The sequence below is a fragment of the Setaria viridis genome, chromosome 1 (genome assembly GCF_005286985.2).
Source record: "Setaria viridis chromosome 1, Setaria_viridis_v4.0, whole genome shotgun sequence".
In the NCBI taxonomy this organism is placed as follows: domain Eukaryota; kingdom Viridiplantae; phylum Streptophyta; class Magnoliopsida; order Poales; family Poaceae; genus Setaria; species Setaria viridis.
The window spans coordinates 26,888,106-26,908,991 of record NC_048263.2 but is presented as its reverse complement, the minus strand read 5'-3'; the positions used below and the strand labels follow the sequence as shown (position 1 = coordinate 26,908,991).

Here is a 20,886-nt window from a genome sequence, read left to right as displayed (position 1 = left end):
AGAGGGATGCAACATTATCTTATTGACAACACCAAAAAGTGTTCTTAGTTGACCTAAGTGAGAATAGCTTTGAGAAAAGCCCTGAGCATGATAACTGTCCTAACTCAGCTGACTAAGGTCGGTTCAGCCATTAGGTGGACCAAGGAAATGTCTCTAGAAGTTTTGGGGTAACTCTGACCGGTCTGGAGGTTCTAACAGCTAACAACTAGTTTTTCAAACCAGACCGATCTGACAACCGGTCTAACCAATTTGAATAGGTCCAACAACTTGTTTCTAGTGTGCGAGGGTATTTATACTCCTTGGTCCCTTCCTTGGTGGGTTGCTGGTTACACACGCATTTGGCATCATCTAGTAACCAGAATAGCTCTTCCCAACCTCTCTTTGTGAGACTTGAGTGATTCTTAAGAAATCTTTGAGTTGGGTTGAGAGAGAGATCTTGTGTGAGCATTAGTGAGCTGAGAAGAGTAATCCATAGCTTGAGCATTTGTGGTTCGTGTCGAGAAAACCTTTGAAGTATTTGTTACTCTTGGAGGTGTGCCTCCTAAATGGCTAGGCATTGCCGGCTAGCTCCCAAGGTGTGGTGAGCAGCGACAAGTTTGTGAGGGTTGCGATCTTGCCTCCGCAAGTGAAAAGATCATCTAGTGGAGATGAGAAAGTGGTTGAAAGATACCCGACTTGTTGGAAGGGAGTTGAGAAAGACTCGTATTCCAATACGCTCCTCAACAGAAACGTAGGATTCATTGCGGTGAATTTGAACTTCGGATAAAAAAATTCTCGTGTCTTCATTTGGTTTGCTTCACTTGTTGGTTTCTAGCAAATTACTTTTGCTTCCACTTCGATCTACTTAGGTGTGTTTATCTTGTATGCAGGGACTTCCTTGCCCTGTTGGAAATCATCTACAGAAGGCACTCTCCAAGTTTGGTTGGTGCTAGAAGTCAAGGAGGGACTCGAGCAACACTTGGTGTGCCACCCTGCCTGGACCGGTCTGATCGGTTTGGCCTGGGCAGTACTGCTGAGGGGGTTGAAGTTTTGTAAATTGGTCAAGTCGCCTATTCACTCCCTCTAGGCGACACCTCGGTCCTTTCGTTATATGCAATCATAAACTTTAGAGGTGTTAAACCATTTACATTTCCTCTGTGTGGAAAATTGAGGTGCCTCTTAAGATTCAAGTGTTCATGTGGCTACTATCACATAACAAGCTGATGATAGTGGACAACCTCATTAATAAAAACATGATTAAACCAGCCAAATGCCAGTTCTGTGATGAAAATGAAAGCATGCAACACCTCTTCTTTGAGTGTGTGGTGGTTACAAAGATATGGGATTATTTGAAATCTTTCACTAATGTTCATACTTGGTCTTATTTATTAGATATGGCTTGCAAATGAACTTGCGGTAAAAAATTTGAGGCAATTAACAGCATATCTGAAGGAATTTGCTGGTGCATCTGACTAACGTGGAATGATATTGTTTTTTGTAAATAGATGTGGATGGATATGAAGGTGGTGCTGAGAAGATTGTGGAGGTGCACAATAGCTTGGAAGCCGATGTTCAAAGGGCACCAGGAGCAGGATATAGGCCAATGGTGCAGCTATTTGGAGGTCCTCTTGACCCGTTAGAGATCGGCGCTCCATGAAGAAGATCAAGATGGGCGCCGGCTGGCTAAGCATGTGACAGTTGAGCAAGTGGCGATGATAGAAGGCTTCCTGGAAGCGACAGTTGGGCCCACCTGTACTCTAGTTTGTTCTTATTGCTGTAATTCTCTGCTTTGATGGTTGCTAGATGAGCGGTGCTCGACATGACGTTGTATATTGATCATGTTTGGAGTCCATGTGCGTATGTAAAAACGCTTAAATGCGCTAACCTTTCTTGCCTTGTTTTTTCATAATGAGGCAGGGCTTTACGCCTATCCACTCTAAGAAACTACAATTTGAAACAGAAGTATTGAGATTGGAAAAATCAAAGGAGACAATCCTAAAAAGATGCCATATAAAGTGAATTAGTGGACTCTTTTTGGAGGAATTTTCCTCCTATTATACTTAGTCCATTTGTCATTCTGTCTACCAACTTAATTGCCTTCCGATCCGATGCTATCAAGGCGGTATTCCTTCCTTTTCATTTACGTTGGGCTTCCTAAACCGGGAACCCTACGGTTGGGTTTGGTGCGCTCGTCGATGCTCTTGCACCAAAGTCAAGTTGGATAACAAGGACCGAAACACAAAAACCGGTAAAGCAGAGGCCGTCGCAGGAACAACGGAAAACACCGAGATCTGGGGAGCATCAATGCACCACCATCGTGCCTCCCTATCTCGTTGCCGCATGCACACACACGCAGCCTGCCACATCGTCTAATCACCGCATAAACTACTCCTAACACCCCCTAAACTAAACTAATCCCACCCCTCTAAAGCAAATCACGTATGCTAATCACGCGCAAACCCGAGCGCGGAGAGAAAGCACAACACAAGCAAGCAAAACCGCTACTTCTAGTAACCGAACGCTCGCCAAGGAGAAGCCTCCTCGTCAAGCTTCGAATCCCTCCCTCCCACCTCCTCCTCCCCCTCCCCCCTACCACGCGCTCTCTCCCCCTCTCCTCCTCTCCAACGCCAAAACCCCCCAGGGGGGCGAATTCCCCACGCGCCAGCCTGCAATCCGATCGGATCCTCGGGCCCTCGCGCGGCGGGGATTCGATGGAGAGGTACGAGCTGCTCAAGGACATCGGCTCCGGCAACTTCGGGGTGGCGCGGCTCATGCGGAACAAGGAGACCAAGGAGCTCGTCGCCATGAAGTACATCCCCAGGGGCCTCAAGGTGTGCGCCGCGGGATTCGGCCCCCAAAAATCCGGGTTTGGGTGTTTGGGTTCTCGCGGAATTTCCGGTCTGAGTGGGTCAATTTCTGTGCCTGCAGATTGACGAGAATGTGGCGAGGGAGATCATAAACCACCGCTCGCTGCGGCACCCCAACATCATCCGGTTCAAGGAGGTGAGCCGGAGCGGAGGGGAATTTCCCGGGGTTCAGCCTCCGGCTGCTCTAGGCGGCGGAGAATTTCTCTTCGTCTTCTTCTTCTCCTCTTGTTGGGTTATCATTCATTTGGGGGCGTGTTCTTTTTTTTCCCTCAGGTCGTGCTCACGCCCACGCACCTGGCCATCGTCATGGAGTACGCCGCCGGCGGCGAGCTCTTCGACCGGATCTGCAGCGCCGGCAGGTTCAGCGAGGATGAGGTGATCACTCGTTTCCGCGAATTGGGCTGCTCGGAATCTCCTGCTTTTTCCGCAAAACCATTTGGGCCTGACGTGCTAATTTCTTTTTCTCCTTTTTTTCCCTTTTTCTATAGGCGAGGTATTTCTTCCAGCAGCTCATATGCGGTGTCAGCTACTGCCACTTCATGGTGAGAACAGCAACCAAGTAAAAGCAAAGCGTTTTCTTTATGCGACAAAAAAAAATTAATGCTGATGAGGTGTGCAACTGCAAATTTTGTTCGGATTCGCCAGCAAATTTGCCACCGGGACTTGAAGCTGGAGAACACGCTGCTGGATGGCAGCCCGGCGCCGCGCCTGAAGATCTGCGACTTTGGCTACTCCAAGGTACCTGTTTTTTATTTCCCCTTTGTTATTCTCCTATGCGATTTCTTTTGAAAGGGATACAGAACGAGCGCTTTCTTGCTTAACCTGCCATGCTGGGAAGACCAAAATTTTGACACGAAACTGTGCCGCCTTTTCTCACACTCACACTGCTTATTGAACTCGTGCCTTTTATATTGCCTTAAAAAAGATAAGTGAAATTGAACCCTTCTTCCAGCTTTGTGGAAAAATCGCTCAACCCACATGTTGGAAACAAGGGAAGAAGGCAGCACATAAACAAACAGCTGTTCTTCACTGTAGCAGTGTAATCCACCTTTCTTTGACAATGTTTCTTTGTCACAGTCTTCACTACTGCACTCAAAGCCCAAGTCGACGGTCGGAACTCCGGCGTACATTGCTCCGGAGGTGCTGTCTCGCCGGGAATATGACGGCAAGGTCAGTGCTCTGATATGTTCATCTCTTTTGATTATATCACTGCAGTAGGGTACCTAACTACCTATTGCACTCGCTTCTTAAGCCTTTTGTTTGCATCGCTTATGCTTGTGTGTTGTGCCAGTCTGCTCTGTGAATCTGTGATACCTTCTGGCTCTGACGCTGACTGTACTGTAGTAGTCCCACAGTTCCTTTGCATACCTAGACCCAGTGTATGAGAGCACCACTTGCATTGGCATGTGGCCCGGTGCAGCATAAGTTTCTGCCTTGTGAACCAGGCTCCTGGAACCCTTCCTAATCAGTGGTTTTGGAATTTTGTCCTTAGGTCTATATGGCAGGGAGTGGGTCTGGCCCCACACGCCAGGATTGGCGTGTTATCCCTATCTCTGTAGGGAGATTCCAAATTCCAACTTCCAAGTACAATTATTTGTGTTGACAATTTTGTCAAAGAAGCATGGGGGACAGGCGGACAGCTTGCCTAAAGAAATCCTAGTTCTGTGTCACTGGGGCATTTTTTTAAACTTTGCCCTAGTGGGTTACCCCTGCTTTTCTTGCATGCATAGATTCTAATCGTGATCAGATTCATACTCGATTACATGTTGCAGTCTTGTCCTTGTGGCATTGGTGGAATAATGACTTATGATAACAGTTTGATTTGATCGAGAAAAGGCACGAAATTCTGTTGATGCAGATCTTATTGCAATGCTTAATTTAAATGATCTGCTTAAAGTGAGGATTAATAAAAGAGTTTTTGTGCACTTTGTATTCTGGTGAATCCTTGACCCAGAAAACATTTATCTAAAAAAACAAGGCAAAACTCCAAAATATCGTTTTCGTCTCTCTAGAGGATCTATGAAAGGAAAATTATTAAAAGGAAATGAAATCCTTTGCTCATGGTGATCTCCGTCTTGTGTAGATGTCCCATGGGCATGTTTAGTCATATTTTGTTCCCATGCGTCATACTTTATGTCCCTTTCATGACCATTTTCCTGTCATTTTTCCTGCTCTAGTTCAGGGCCCCTCAGACCTTATCTTTTCATGTAACCATGTTGGACTGAATATCCTATTGGTTGTCTGTGGTCCTTCAGAGCTGTTTTCCTTTGTCCTCTGTTTTCTTTTTGTCATCTATTATATATCCTGCCTAATGTAGATACTGTTTAACTAATGATTAATGCCCTTTGTTTCTTACCTTTTGGGATGTCATACCAAACTGCTTGCAAAATTTCCTTTCCAGCATGCAAAAGAATTGTTGCCTTTGCGTGTGAAAGAGAAACAATAGGATGTTTTTAGAGTTATATTGCTCACACCCCAGTCTTAATGCAAGCAAAAAGACTGTCAGAACAGTTACAGCACAGGTGTATTGACAGTGAAACCATAGGATGTCACTGAGGTTAGTTTAAGCGATGGACATTGCTCAGTATTTTTGTATTGTTGGTTTCTAGAAGCTTTGTCGAAGATTTGATAGCCCCGCCACTTTCCAAAGGTGCCTACTTCTGTGATTTGCTTTTGGGCTACTCCAGAATTCTAGTATTCTCCAGTAGTGGAATTCACTTTATCTTCACTATTCAGTTTCCAATCTATTTGTATCTTCTGAGTGTCTTACTATGGCCCATGCTTACATTGGCAAGAAATCGTTGTAAATGATCTGTCATGCCTGATCTTATGAAGTGACAGAATTGATTTGTAGACTACTGTAAGGGCATCTGCTTCCTTGAAATTGCTGTTTCCCTTGAGTTCTTCCTCCTGTGATGGAGTTAATTACATTTCATAACATGTATTGCAGATGGCAGACGTTTGGTCTTGTGGAGTGACTCTTTACGTGATGCTGGTCGGTGCATACCCTTTTGAGGACCCCGATGATCCCAAGAATTTCAGAAAGACGATTGGGGTAATAGTTCACTCATTTGTTCACCAGACCTAAATAGCAGACTCTTGCACCTTGTAATGATAAATATTTTATGGGTCCACATCTTTTTTCAGAGAATAGTGTCAATTCAATACCAAATACCAGAGTATGTCCACATATCCCAAGATTGCAGACAGCTCCTCTCTAGGATCTTCGTTGCGAATCCTGCGAAGGTACTGTTGGGCAGTGAACCCTGCAAAGCGCGAGCCATTTTACTATGGGTTTACCACTAGGTTAATGCCATTTCATCAATTTTTTGTTTCCAGAGAATTACGATTAGGGAGATTAGGAATCACCCCTGGTTCCTGAAGAACTTGCCCAGAGAGCTTACAGAAGCTGTGCAAGCAAAGTACTACAAGAAGGACAACAGTGCCCCCACCTTCTCTGATCAAACTGTCGAAGATATCATGAAGATTGTTGAGGAGGCCCGCACACCACCCCAATCGTCTACTCCGGTGGCTGGTTTTGGTTGGGCAGAGGAAGACGAGCAAGAAGATGGCAAGAAGCCTGATGATGAAGACCAGGATGGGGAGGAGGAAGAATATGACGGCGAGGATGAGTACGACAAGCAGGTGAAGCAAGTACACGCCAGCGGGGATTTCCGACATCTGATAAAATGAAGCTTCTAGCAATGCCAAGTTCTCAGCTGATGTATTTGTTGTAGTTTGTGGTGTTGAGATGCTGCACCCTCGGTGTTACCTGTAGTTTCCTTCTGTCTCGATCCTCCCCTTTTTTCCCGGTATTGTGTTATAATTCTGTAAATTATCAAACTGGCTTCCTCAATGCCTATGTAATTGCAACGAACTGTTGAGTGATTAAGCTAGAAGGTGAAATATAATTTCTATGGAATAAACTTCTGCATTGTAGAACTTGTCGCGATTTCACTACACTGGAGCAAGTATACGGCAACACTAGAGACAACTGAAAATCCAGCACCTGACTGAAATCCCATATGCCTTTCAGGGCCTATTGAACTGCCGTCATCTGTGTCTGATGTTCATTTGCCATCGGAAGCAAAACTTATCTTTGGCTTGCGTGCTCTTTAGATTTACGATTGTCTTTTATGAAAGGAGCATTCATTTGGCTCCTAAACTGGTAGTATTTCGTTAATCACCTTCCCTTCTGCGGATGCATAGATGATGTGACAACAATGATGATGTGATTGCCACATCACCCTGACTATCCCTGACCCTAACACGAGCCTTCGGGCATGATTCACATGTTTTTGAGAGATGTGGGATGAGTTAACCGGCTGTGGATTTTATAAAGGATGAAAATCAAATTACTCAGCATAAGTCCAAGTTTTTTTTCTTTTATCCATGTGGATTCCTGTTTGGACTGGGAATTTCCATGTCAGGCAACAATTCATAGGGATGGATTTGGATCAGATACACATGGAATCGAATTCGGATAGCATTATTTACCACATTTTAATTCAAATTTGAATATGAATACGAATATTATCGAATACAAATACAAAATGAATTGTTCGAATTCGGATTCGCATTCGGATACTTGCTCGACTTATAACATAGCGTCATAACAAGTATCAATTTTGCTTTATCGATGATTTTATAATCGATCAAAATTCATGCTACAAGTAGGGAGTAAATTATGAGCATAGTACATAATAGGTATCTTACTGAAAATAACATATTTATTAATAAATAATTAAATATATTGAAAATAAATATAAAATAAGTATTTCCATAAATATATATCATTTAATAATAAAAATAAGTTCAATAATACATTTAAATATGATTTATTCATTTAATAAATAATATAATGTACTTAAAATTAATATGATTAGTCATATTAAAATTAATTAAACTTTATCATTATATATCACAAGTAATATTAGGTTAACATAATTAGTCATTTGTCATATAGATAATTTTTTTAATAGTTTAAATGGTGTAAATAATTATTTTATTAGCAATATTAAAATTAACATCATTTGTAATTAGTATTTAGTAATATAAATAAGTTTTAGATGGCTTCATTGGGTACATTATTCTTTATGGATACGGATAATGTCGGATATTTCACATTTTTGTCAAATACGAATCTAGAACCGGATAGACTAAAGCACTGAAAATCAAATCCAGATACATCCATTTGACATCCACGTTAAAAACGAATACGAATATGAATATCCATATTGACATTTTTAGCGAATATGAATTCGGATAATTCGGATTTCCAGACATCCATATCCATCCCTAACAATTCCATTATCAGACGACCAATACGGGCAACACCCCTATCCAGCTATCCTGCAAGTTCTGAAACTGCTAACTCCATCAACTGACTGAAAACATCCGACCATTACACTTAAATATGCGCATGGAACTCGTCACAAAGCAAGAGAGAAATCAGGTGTAGAACTGACTACTAAGACTCAGCTCTTGTCTGCTCTGCCAACAGCGGCGTTAACGCACGCACTTCCTTCACAACCTCACCTGTACGAAGAGATAGGTGAAGTCACTGCATGAAGAATGTGTTGCTCATGTGTTGCTTCATGTGTCTGGATCATCTCCACAAAGACAAATCATCAAAGAAGTTGTCGCTGATGGGTGATAGTGGGTACGTATCCTTCAGCAGGAGCCGCATCCTTGGTGCTGCCCTGATGGCTACCGACCACTTGAGGTGACTGGTGCTGCTCATCATAAGGCGCGGCTTCAGAGAAGTCATACAGCTGCAATATTCAGTCAAGAGTTGCTATACTGAAAAGGGAGGTCATATAAAATAACATAACATAACATAACTGATGCTCGTTTAATAATATATGCATAACATAAGAGGTCATGAAAGATGTATCCATATGTAGAAGACCCCATTCATATCAGTAGACTAACTCTGGGTTAGCTTTTTTCTATTAGGAACTGTTTGTTTCTCTTCTAGATTATATAAGCTGGATTATGGTCTAAGGGTAGTAGGGTAAAAGGCCATCATGGGACCACAGATAATCTGAAATAAGCTAAATGTAGTCTTTTACCGTAGTACACATGACCAATAATTTAGTTTATATAATCTAGGTGGATTATAATCTCAAACAAACATGATGTTAGTCCATGCATGCATGAGTTAAACAAGAGCAGCATCCGGCGGACTCATGAAAGCGAAACTAAATTATGGCATCTATCTTAGGGGACATCTAGCAAGCCAATTAACGAGCTTCCTACCAAGAATTCAAGATGCCTGTTGCCCATGGCAACTTGCATAGGCAAGCACCAAGCAGTACCCGAGCAGACTTCACACAGCAAGCAGCTGACGACAGCATCAATAGCGTAATCAACTAAATCAAGACATGCAGATGACAGCAATATGAATGGGATTATATGCATGCTAAGAAGGGATTATATGCATGCTAAGAAGAACAGGTTAGGAAGCAATACCGTTGTGTAGGAGGAATAGAATTGGTATAATGGATTGGTTGTATTGCATTGATGCCTCGACTGGTATATATTGAGTGCAAGACTTGGGGGTTCTACGATACGTATATCTACAACTATCAAATACTCTAACATCCCCCGCAGTCATAGCGGGAGCACCACAGACGGTGAGACTGGAGAAGAAGCTGACGGACCGACTTTTCCCCGCAGTTATAACGTCGACACAGTGCGGATGCTGTGACTGGAGAGAAAACCAGCGAGTAATTTATGCGGATGATAGCTCTTTGTGTCGATGTCGAGGTAATAGCCGAGACGAGGGTGAATAGCCGTGGTCGAGGATGCCGTGTGTAGGGTAGCCATGGTCGACGTAGTTGTCAAGGTTGCCGAAGACAAGGGAGCCGCACATGAAGCCGCGGGCGCACGAGGAAGAGCCGTGAGGATGGTGGCGCAACAGGGAAAACACCAAAGACAAAGACGGTGATGCGTCGAGGCAATTGTAGAGGGAGAGGTTGATGCCGAAGTCGATGCAGTCAAGCCGATGTAGACGAGGCATATCCGAGTTTGCCAGGCTCGGAAACACGTCAGGATGATGGCACGCACCAGTGTTGCCAATACTGGACATGTAAGGTAGAGGGCACCGACCATGTGTCAACGTCTAAGGGACCAGCAGAGAAGGCCTCCAAGATGGTTGTGGGCGCAGAGTGGCATGGGTTAGAAGGTGTCGACGCAGCCCACGGTTGCGGGAGTATACGAACGAGGTCGAGATGAGATGACGACGCTGGTGACAAGGTGGTGCTGGACAAAGCGAGGAGGTAGACCTAGATCATCTAGGGCAAGGCCTGATGATCTGGATGACGCGGTGGCGGAGCTCAAAGAAGATGGCAAAGAACTTGAACTGCTTGACGAAGACCATGTGTGGGATGCACACAATGACGTAGTTGTGGACGATGTGCAGACGCTATCGAGGAAGATGACGTGGACATTGTCGAGGTGATGTCGGGGACGATCGGTGTGGAGACTGTGTGGTGGAGGGGCTTGGCAGCGCTACGGGAGGTGCCCCAAAGTGCACCGCACGCTAGCCCGAGCTACACGATTGTCGGAGAAGAACGACCGGTGTCGATGTTGAAGAAGAAGCGTGCGGAGTCGACGGGTGGTGGGCGACGCAAACCGATCATTGATCGGAAAAGGGAAAAAGACTGCAGCAGCAACATCTCGTGTAGAACTATGTGTACACATAGCCTTTACCTCCACCTTATCCTTTCCTTATGCTGTTGACCCACGATGACCCACGATGAACACACGGCAGCAGAGAAGTAAAATACATAGGGTCTGTTTGGTAGCTTGTATGGACCTCTAGCCAGATTGATGTGCTGCAAGTAGCCATGTTCGGTAGCCTGGTTGGAGTTTTGGACCAGGCCCATGAGATGAAAAACGGTGGAGCAAACCGCATTGCATGGAATACAAAAATCGATCGTTCCATGTGGTGCAGGCTGAGGCAATGCGCTCGAGGGGGTTACCGTGACCTCCGGTGCTTTTTTTCTCAACCACCATCACTTGCCCAACACAGGAATCGGCAGGTCAACAGGTGGCCGGCGGCGGGTGCCGCGATGGCGGGTGCAGCGGATGCAAGCATCAGCAGGTCAAGCGGTGGTGTGCGAAAGATTCCGAGTGGACCCCGTGGCAGGGAGCGGTGAGGCCACAGACGATCTTCTCCGGGACCTCAGGAAGCTGAAGGCTGTCCCCCATGGGTCGGCTCGTCCAACCACCTGGGCGGTGGCCGGTCACCTTAGGTAGTTGTGGTTCATGATTTCCAATGTAGAACTACCTCTCTTTCCAGCTAGAGTGGGAGTCGATCAGCTCGTAATCCAAGTACAAACCTTTAATCTTCTCCCGCAGTTGAATGCCTGCCCCCCCCAGACGATCCATTCTGGGGTGGGACTTCACTTTGAAAAACTTCCGGAAGAGCTGCAAGTGTGGCTAGATTCCAAGGAAAGCCTCGTACAAATGCATAAAAATTGCTATGTGCAAAATCGAGTTTGGGTTGAGGCGGACTAAGTCCAATTTGTAATAACTCAGCAGCCCGCGGAAAAAATCAAATGCAGGCAAAGCCAACCCTTGCTTAATGAAATGCGTGAAGATTACCGTCTCGTGGGTGTAGCTCTCCAGTGGCTAGGAGGTGCCAAAGGCAGCTCTCCAGTTGATTAAGTCCTGCTCCTGGAGAAGCTTGGCATCTACATACGCCTGAATATCTGTTTCCGTCAGCACGGATTTCTTCCCGACGCAAGCTTGATTTGGCGGAGCCATTTGATCCGTCTTGCCGTACTTCGGCACCAGCAGTTGGATCTCCTTCTTCGCCGTGTTCCTCTTCTTGATCTTCACTACCTTGCTGGATATTGCTTTCTTCCCCATTCATGTTGCCACGAGGGTCTTCTTGTGCATCCGCTTGAGGGCTAAGCGGTGGGAGACGGTGGCACTCGAAGCTCAAAGCTTAGGTGAGCGACGGCGCTAGGGCTACAATCAGAAAGATGAATGGGCAGAATAGCTCGGGTGAAATGGAACTAATGAATTCCTTTGTTATTTATAACTGCAGCATAGTTAAACCCGCGGCGAGTTTAACGGGAATATTTCATTTTTAAAACGCTCGAAGTTATCGCTTGACAGTTTCCAATTTTTTTTGGAAGAGATAAAGTTACTATTAGCGAACGATCACGTTGACTAGTGGTTGACCCTTATACCCAAACTAGTTGTGTAACGGCTCAGGGGCTGTGTGCCACGTGCCCATCGGCTAAAAAGTTTTTTCTTTGGATTTTTAAGGTAAAAGAGATGTGAAATTACAAGATTGACTCTCAGCTTGATTCTTTGATTCAACCTAAGACTCGGGGGCTACTCCATATGGAGTACGATTTTCATCGCACTTCCATATAAGATTGAAGATTCAAGACCAAGTTAAATGAGGTTTGAGCACATACTAGCCGCATGGCAGTACTCGTGTACATTCGAAGACTCAATCCGATGGAGTACTCAAAGAGCACCATAAATTAGTTAGAGCCATCTACAGAAATACTCAGGACTACTACATTTGACTAAAAAGTACTCGGGGGCTTGTCGTCCATACATCTATGAGCCCACCAGAAGGTTGGACAGTCCTAGATACAGGGTTGTACACCGAGACATGTCAGATATGGAGACTACGGTGCAGAAAGGCGTGGTCTACGTGGAGGACAAGAACTAGTCGAGGATTAGGAAACTACTCATAGCAATTAGAGTAGAACTTTTAGTCGAATCCGACTAGTATTCTTGTAAACAACCGACCTGTAACCCTGCCCCCGGCAATATAAGGCGAGGCAGGGACCCCCTCCAAACAAGTTCAATCAATACAATACAACCAACACACAGGACGTAGGGTATTACGCGACATAAGCGACTCGAACCTGTCTAAATCGTGTGTTCGAGTTCACCTTCGAGTTCTTGATCTAGGGTATTACGCGACAATTAGAGTAGAACTTTTTAGTCGAATCCGACTAGTATTCTTGTAAACAACCGACCTGTAACCCTGCTCCCGGCAATATAAGGCGAGGCAGGGACACCCTCCAAACAAGTTCAATCAATACAATACAACCAACACACAAGACATAGGGTATTATGCGACATAAGCGACCTGTAACCTTCGAGTTCCTGATCTCGGTGAGCCTACGCATAAAACACTATCTCAAGTACCCCTTTGGTAGGTTGCCGGGTCTAAACACTGATAGGGAGGGCAGAGGCGATGCCGCAGTCACAGAAGCAACGGACTTGGGTGAGGGTGCCGTGGTGAGCTCGCTGGCATCTGCAGCTCAGCCTCCTCATCACAGTTGGCAGCCACTTAGCCCAAACCTCACTGCCATCTCGAAGAAGTCTGCATTAGGGTCCCCGACCTTCAGCCTCGCGAGCGCAACCGCTGCTAGCAGCACGTCACCGAGCGCTACTGCTCCGCGGTTCAATCCAGCTGCGGCCGTGGAGCTGGAGCTCCCCAGCGGAACAAGTTCAATCGAACAACAAGGATATTGAATTGAATGAGGGAAAGTTCAATTCAAGGTTTAGATCTCAAATTGGGTAAGGAATAAGTTCGATTCAAGAGACGAATCGAATGAAATTTAGCAACGATGCACAAGACAAAGTAGTAGTTATTAAGCCAGGGATTACCGACGCGGCGATTAACAATGGTTTCTCCTACTCTAATCCTACTCAAAACAGAGGAATTGCAGACCGATTTACCACCGCCGGCTTCAAAATTCAAGAAGCCTCCAGCTCTGGCAGCCGGACCGGGAGCAGTGGCTGCTAACAGCACTCGGCACGCGTAGTACTGAGCTCGTCAAAGGATTCCGGTAGCTTGTCCACGTTCCCCAGCATCCAGACCATGTGCTCGAATAGCACCACCTTCGCCTCCCTCCTCCGATGTGGGACCCGACGACCAACGCACACATACGCGCATACAGTTCAAGATCAATGAGAGTTGAGGAAGAAAAGTGATGATTGGGAGAAGAAGAGGTGCGATGCCTTTAGAACTGATGACTAGATGAGGGGCCTACGTGCGTACGGCGGGGCATGCAGTGGCGCGTGGGGGATTGGCGCCACAGAAGGCGACGACAGTGACGCCCAGGTGAGCGGCGGACGCGGTGGCACACCGCAAGTCGAGGCCACGGTGGGTAGCGTGCGTTGGTGGCACAGAGAGAAATGAGAGGTGGGTGGTAACTCCACCATGAGCCAAATACACGATGAACACATTCAATACCAAACAAGACCTTTGTTGGGCTTGGCCCACGAGATACAAATTTGTCAAACAAAATCTCTACATCCCACGGGCTTGGCCGGGGTGGCCAGAGCCTGGCCGATGAGCCTGCCTATGCTGGAGCAGGATGCTAAACGTCCCCAGAGGGATGCACGGCAGCGGAGACTAAAGGAGTCACGACTGGCGACCGCCGGTGGAGGGACTCAACAACGGAGCGACCCCAACCCACGTGGGGGCACGAGACATGGCCCCCGATGGAGCAAGACCCCACCGGCCGCAGATCGCACAAACTGCAGCGCGACGTAGTCAGTCTGGCCGGCAGCGGCGTAGAGGCCACCGAGGCCCAACGCCCTCCACGGTGTGGTCTGACTAGTGGCTAGATGGAGCAAAGCGGAGGCGTCCTGAGGGAAGCAAGGACGATGACCGCTTTGAGATGCCCGGCGTGCCGGCAGGCCTACGGACGACAGGGCTGAGCCGGAAAAAATCGAGACCCTGTGCCAAACTCTAAAATGAGGTCTAATTATATTAGTCATCACCCATCAAAATTGATGAAAATATTGAAAATTAACTGGACCTGATTAGTATACCTGGAGACTCGATCGACGATCGATCACAATTCACAAAGTGTTAAATCCGGCACGTTCCAGTCTTCTAGATCGGTTCCTCTCACCCTGTGCCAGCGCCTCAATGCCGTCGGGGCTGCGCAATCGACTGGCAAAAACTTAAATGCAAGTCGGCGTAATCGGCCGAGGCTGCACAATCGGCCGGGGCTGCGCCTAATGCAATGTCGCCCTAACGCGGTGTCGCGGTGATGCCTCGTCCGCTTGTCGCCTCGATCCCGGTGCCGCATCAAGGGCTGAAGCCTGAAGGGCGCGTGCGCACGCCTGACGCGGTGAGTCGGTGACGCCTCGATCCCACTGCCGCGTACAGGGCTGAACCCTTGAAACCTGAAGGATCAAAAGCCTCCTGCTGAGTGCTGACGGATGAGCTGAACCGCTGAATGATGGATGGACAGGCCTATGGATGGATCACGATGGAGGACGGCCAGTCCGGTGGACCCCTAAAATTTGGAGGCCCTGTGCCGTCGCACAGGCCGCACTCCCCTGCGCTCGGCCCTGGAGAAGAGACAGCTGTCCAGTAAGAAGTAGACAACGTCGTGCTTGTCGGGGTGCAAGAACGCGAGCTCGGGGAACTGCCGCGGCACCCCCGATGTCAAGTAGCTGCAGGGCCGGCTCTAGGGGGTGGGCAGGGCCGGCTCTAGGGGTGGGCAGGAGGTGCGACCGCCGGGGGGCATGGAGCTAGGGGGCTCAAGATCATAGGTAATTAGTACGTATAAAGTCACAAAGCAGGCCATCGGCCCATCACAAGGCCAGGTGCTCAGTCTACGTAACCTGATCGATCTCGATCCGAGGGAAAGGCATCGAGCGGTCGAGCGGAGGGCGCCCGACGCTGCAGGCAGGCGAGGATGCGATGAACGAGTGACGCGACATTTTGTTTATGGCTTTCTGCATTTAGAACGTTTCCTGCTGCCGGCCGCATCCGTGGTCGTCTCCTCCCGTCCTCCGCTATTGTTTCCATTGCATATCGGATTCTCTTAACTATTCTAATGATAGTGGCATTAGTTGAAAGAAGTTTCGCTAAATTCAAACTATTGAAAAATTATTTGAGATAAACTATGTTACAAGATTAATCGTACTGTTCTTGAAGATTTTGCATCAAGAAATGCCCGAAGACGGTTTTTTACAAAGCACTAAAGCATTGTATTTTTTATTTGAGGTAATCATAATGTTATTATTTTTGATTTTTTTTGTTACACTATTGTTATGATTTATGAACTATACAAAGTAATTTTTATTATTCATACCGGTAGTTTTGATATTATAAATTATTAGTTCAATGTCGCCTTGCTTGTCCAATGTCCATAAAATTATAGAGCCGGCCCTGAGTAGCTAGCGTCCTGCCAGATCGCCGCTAGGGTTGTCCTGCACTGGTGGTGCTCCCACCTCGCTCTGCCCTTCGCCGGATCGAACATGGACTCCAGCGTCCAGACGACCACCCGCGTCGCCTCCGGGGGCTCGTCGTGCTTGCGGACGACGTCCACGAACCGCAGTTCGCCGCCGCTCATCCTCACGATGTGGCGGGTGTCGATCCGCTCCGGCCCCTCGTGCCTGTCCTCGAGAGCGACGAGATCCGCCGGGAGGTTCACGAAGCTCAGGTGCGGCGAGGGGTCGACCGGGTTGAGGAGCCCCCGCGTGAGGTCGGCCCACCAGAGCTTCTTGTCGTAGGCGATCACGTCATTGGGGATCCACTTCTCGCTGGCACCGGGGTGACGTCGGGGCAGGCGAGCTGGACCTAGCTCGTTCCACGAGTCTTCGTCGGAGCGGAACCAGAGGAGGTTGGCGACGCGCCGGTCGGGCTGCTCGACGACCTGGAGCTCGGCGACCACGAACCCGGCGGGGGCGGAGAGCGGGAGGAGGCCGACGCTCTTGACGCCGGAGAACTGGGACAGCAGATCGACGTCGCGGTCGGCGATGAGCTTGGTGGTGGCGCTCAACTCGCGGCGCCCGGTGCCGTCGACGGGGATGAAGTCCCACGCCACGACGAGGTTGCCTTCCGGGTCGGGCTGGTCGAGGTTGAGGCCCGCGTGGGGGTTCAGGGACACGTGGAGGAGAAGGCCGGCGTCGTTGGCGGCGATGATGTAGGGGTGCCCGGCGTTGCCGTAGTAGGTGGCCGTGGGGTACTTGCCGAATCACGAGGGGATAGATGGTGAGGCGGGAGAGGTGCGGCCGGTTGGCGAGCGGGAGGGAGAGCTCGCCGGGGTCCTCGTCGGCGACGTGCTGGGCGACGCGGCCCAGGATGATCCGCGGGTCCGGCATCTCTGCGGACGAGGAAGACGACTCCATTTCGATCGAGAGAGAGATTTGGTTGGATTCCGGGCAGTTGGTTCGGCCGGGTGCTGGGTTTTTGAAGGGTTCGGCGTGCGGCGCAAGATTGGGTGTCGCTCGCTTGAAAACGTGAGTGGGGTAAAACCAAGCTGTAAAAAACGAGCCGTGGTTAGACGGTGCAGGAGAGAGCACGGAGGGGAGCAGAGCAACAGCTTGATTGCGCAGTTATTTTTGGAGTCCTACACACGGACGGCCGCTAACGCTGTGGTCTCCTTTGAATGTAAGCAACAGGTTAACAGCAAATTGAAGCATATTTAATATAAAAATAATAAGTGTGTTCCTATGTCCACGTGAGGCCGTGACTAGGCCCTAATGCACTTCGTTTCGTAATGATGCCGGGAGAATTTCTTTTATGGATAGTTCCTTTCGCTCGTTAGTTTGCTTCTTTCCCTTATATGTAAAGTAGTTTTACATGCAAGCAACCTTATTTCTTCATGCCAAGAGAAGAAGAAAGGCACGTGAGAGTTTATAAGGAAAAAGAAAAACTCTGAATGATTTTGCGCGAAATGATTAACAAAAACTTCTCAAGAAAATACATTAGCGGAAGTATCAAAAAGGCTTCTATGAAAATTTTGGTGAAAACTATGCATGAATTTATAAAAAAAAAAATTTGCTACAAAACAGGGAGAACTTTTCTAGAAATTTCTAGATAAAAGTTTTCCAAATAACTTTAGGTGCAAATTTTTCATAAAATATTTTGAGTTTCAAAAAATATATGAAACAAATCTGACAAAAATAATCATACAAATTTGCAAAAAAAAAAGAATGGCAAGAGTATGTCAATGATTTACTGAACACCAGTAGTTGCGATTTGATGACTGCTAAGAGGGTGTTTAAACTTTAGTACCTGTCACATCGGATGTTTGATACTAATTAGAAGTATTAAATATAGTCTAATTACAAAACTAATTGCACAGATCGAGTCTAATTCGTGAGACGAATCTATTAAGCCTAATTAGTCCATGATTTGATAATGTGGTGCTACAGTAACCATTTGCTAATGATGGATTAATTAGGCTTAATAGATTCGTCTCGCGAATTAGTATAGGGGTTCTGCAATTAGTTTTATAATTAGCTCATGTTTAGTCCTCCTAATTAGCGTCCGAACATCCGATGTGACCCTCGTAAAGTTTAGGACCTCGTATCTAAACATCCCCTAACTTTGAATCATCGAAACCCCCACTTTCGTACTCCTCTTACTTCTTTCATGTTCAAATTCCATGTGTATGTTTGCCGTAGCCACTCTCATTGCTTTCAACCCTTGATTTGCTGAAAGAATGAGTGAGAAAGTGTATTGAATAGTAGGAAAAATGTACTTTGCTACGAGTAAAAGGTGATGCTTGTTACTAATAACGGTGACGGACAACACGTATTAGTAACAAGTGAATTTATCACTTCTGAATAGCATGTTGTCAGTCTCACTGCACGATTTCATTGCACTGTTACCTAGACTGTAAATTAGGTAACTGTACCTGTTGGTTTTCATAGGGATGAAACGCCTCTCTCATTTCATGAAACTCTATCATTTCTCTCCTTATAAAAACCTTTCCAAATCAGCAAAATTTGCATGTGTATCTAGTGGAGAGATTGCTAGTATAAGGGAAAATATTTCTATTGAGTAAAACGGGGAATGTAGTCTGCTGCAGATGCTGATGTAGTGTAAGTGAACATTTTTCAACTAAGTAAATATGCAACATAATCTTTATGTAGGTAAAGAAGGAATTTTGTAATGCAAAAGTAAAATGCCATAGAATTTCACTATAACGCAATTAACATCATTTGCGTGATTTGGTTTTTAACTTGTTCATTTGGGATCCCTATCGAAGCATGGACACCTTGGCTAGTCATCAATTTGAGGCCCCTCACTTACTGCTTTCTTTATTTTGCTTGTTATATCAGCAGCCTTAACCGAAGCAATTCTTAAACACTGCATAACAACACTTGACATGACGCCCTCCCCACCAGCTTTTTGGATGGAACAAATATCACCATTTGAGTTAATTGTAGCAGTCATCCTCCCTCCCATTACTGCTTCTTCCTTGTATGTGGGGTCAACAACCTACACAAAAAGATTAAGTTACACAATTGAGGATGACAATGATAGAACATGATGGCCATTAGTCAAAAACTCAAAATCAGTTTAATCTCCTGAAACATAGGGACGTACCACGATGTTACCTTCACCAAAATATGCAAAGGTTACAGCAATGGGCATATGATGTATTGTAAGAGGGATTGGATCCCTGGCCTGTAAAATACATAAGAAACAGAACACAAGATAGGTCAGTGGTGTCAACAAAGCAGGTCAGAATGTGACAACTAGCAATGGGTCTATATTGAAGTTGTGTGTACTGAAATTTATGGGAACCCTGCAAATTGTTCATAACAACCTAGTAAAGTAGTGAATCTAATGCTTTACAAGGGTGCTTGAACTTTGAATGATATATTAGCAAGATGATATAAAGCAGAACACATTGCAAGTGGGTGTCTACCTCAGGATCATGTACTATAACTTGCTGACCATCGTCCCCACCAATTGTGCATTCAGGCCTCCGGAAAGTAGACAAGGCTGCCAACGCAGCAATGTTAGCTGCATCAATGAGATTCCTGAGGGAAAGCATGGCAATGGACAAGCTTAGAACTGTAACTTGAAAGTGTTGACAAATTAATTATATCATCAGACAATGCATAACCCAATAACCCGTACCCTCCATTATCCAAGATGTGAAGGTCGACACGCACAGACCAAACATGCTTCCCAGCAACAACACACAGGGACTCCATGTCCACGGCCCGGCTCTCCCTGGAAAAGACATAAGCACAGAAAGAAATCCTCATTAGACTCCGCGCTCAAAATCCTTTGATGAAATAAAAGAGAAACAAGAATCTGGGGACCTGAGGCCACGGTCGATGACTCGGCCAAGCTCAATTGCTGATTCTCCAGGACGCCCAGGCTCGAAGACGGGGTCGGCCATGGGCGAGAACTCTGTGAATATGGCCAGCGTCCCCTCGTTCGGCCTGTCCCTGTAGGGCTGCACCAGCTGCGCGGTCACGTAGCCGAGCACGTGTGTCTCCCCTAGCTGCACCTCCGACGAACCGTCCTCCCTGGAGTTCCCAATAGCAATATCATTATATCAATATGGAAGCAAACCCACTCGCCTAGTCAACGCCCAAAATCGCCACGCGCCGGAGCAAAGCGAGGCCAAGCCGCCGCGGCGGCGAGACCAAATTGCGCGCGGCCATTGACGGCCGAGGAGCAATCTCGACCCGGAGGAGTGGGACGTAACTGAGATGGGACTAGGTAAGAAGGTGGGGGTGAGGCGTGGAGGTGGATGTACCTGCCGAAGGTAATCTTGAGTGTGCGGAAGTCGAAGGAGTGGCGGCCGTCGACGCGGAGGTCGGACTCGAGCGAGCGCTCGATGAATGCGCGCTCGTTCACCGTGGGGCGCCACCGGAGGTGCTCCATGGCCGCGGACTCTCGCCGGCGGCGGGAGAGAGCTAGGGTTTTAGCGGCCCAAGGGGTTTGGTCGGTTTGGTTTGGTCGCGTCCGTTTTCTTTCCTTTTGAGAGAGGGGTGGGGCCGCGACGGACCGAGCGGTCCGTGAAAGGAGCGGACTGCGGGAAAGCAACAACATATCCTGTATGAGCCGGGCCAGGATTGTGGGCTGGGCCGTGGCATAAAAAACACATTTACTCTCTTTAAAACGCGCACACTAATCTTTTTATTTTTAAAAAAAATGGACGCTCAATATACTCACGCGAAAAAAATTCTGAGAGGAAATTGATTTCCTATCTGTCTCTTTGAAAAGCAAACGGAATAAATTGAATGTTCTGCAAGTAGAAGTTAGCTTAAGCTT

General features: G+C 46.9%; 2 protein-coding genes across 3 annotated transcripts; one reads left to right on the top strand and one right to left on the bottom strand.

The window, feature by feature from the left end:
• Positions 1–2,412: 2,412 nt before the first annotated feature.
• On the top strand, positions 2,413–6,788 carry LOC117858990 (serine/threonine-protein kinase SAPK7). Of its 2 annotated transcripts, XM_034742156.2 has the most exons (9): positions 2,452–2,810; positions 2,908–2,982; positions 3,120–3,221; positions 3,335–3,388; positions 3,492–3,584; positions 3,924–4,016; positions 5,797–5,901; positions 5,994–6,092; positions 6,186–6,788. In XM_034742156.2, exons 1-9 carry the CDS (start codon positions 2,691–2,693, stop codon positions 6,537–6,539), a joined length of 1,095 nt encoding a protein of 364 aa, XP_034598047.1. In that variant the 5' UTR covers positions 2,452–2,690; the 3' UTR covers positions 6,540–6,788. The 2 variants fall into 2 exon arrangements, with proteins under 2 accessions (XP_034598057.1, XP_034598047.1); XM_034742166.2 differs by lacking the exons at positions 5,797–5,901; positions 5,994–6,092; positions 6,186–6,788 and adding an exon at positions 4,339–4,697 and having other exon boundaries at positions 2,413–2,810.
• An 11,838-nt stretch (positions 6,789–18,626) lies between these two features.
• On the bottom strand, positions 18,627–20,583 carry LOC117842388 (exosome complex component RRP45B). The gene is made up of 6 exons (XM_034722814.2): positions 20,369–20,583; positions 19,926–20,135; positions 19,738–19,833; positions 19,523–19,637; positions 19,198–19,278; positions 18,627–19,089 (listed from the first exon to the last, which is right to left on the bottom strand). Exons 1-6 carry the CDS (start codon positions 20,494–20,496, stop codon positions 18,871–18,873), a joined length of 849 nt encoding a protein of 282 aa, XP_034578705.1. The 5' UTR covers positions 20,497–20,583; the 3' UTR covers positions 18,627–18,870.
• Between the last annotated feature and the right edge of the window lie 303 nt (positions 20,584–20,886).

Bases quoted from the DNA above. Each gene is read 5' to 3' on its own strand.
- LOC117858990 (XM_034742156.2), top strand. From the start codon at position 2,691: ATGGAGAGGTACGAGCTGCTCAAGGACATCGGCTCCGGCAACTTCGGG. The intron at 3,585-3,923 runs GTACCTGTTTTT...TCTTTGTCACAG, and splicing joins GCGACTTTGGCTACTCCAAG to TCTTCACTACTGCACTCAAA. The intron at 4,017-5,796 runs GTCAGTGCTCTG...CATGTATTGCAG, and splicing joins GCCGGGAATATGACGGCAAG to ATGGCAGACGTTTGGTCTTG.
- LOC117842388 (XM_034722814.2), bottom strand. From the start codon at position 20,496: ATGGAGCACCTCCGGTGGCGCCCCACGGTGAACGAGCGCGCATTCATC. The intron at 20,136-20,368 runs GTACATCCACCT...TGGGAACTCCAG, and splicing joins CTCAAGATTACCTTCGGCAG to GGAGGACGGTTCGTCGGAGG. The intron at 19,834-19,925 runs GTCCCCAGATTC...TGTCTTTTCCAG, and splicing joins GTCATCGACCGTGGCCTCAG to GGAGAGCCGGGCCGTGGACA.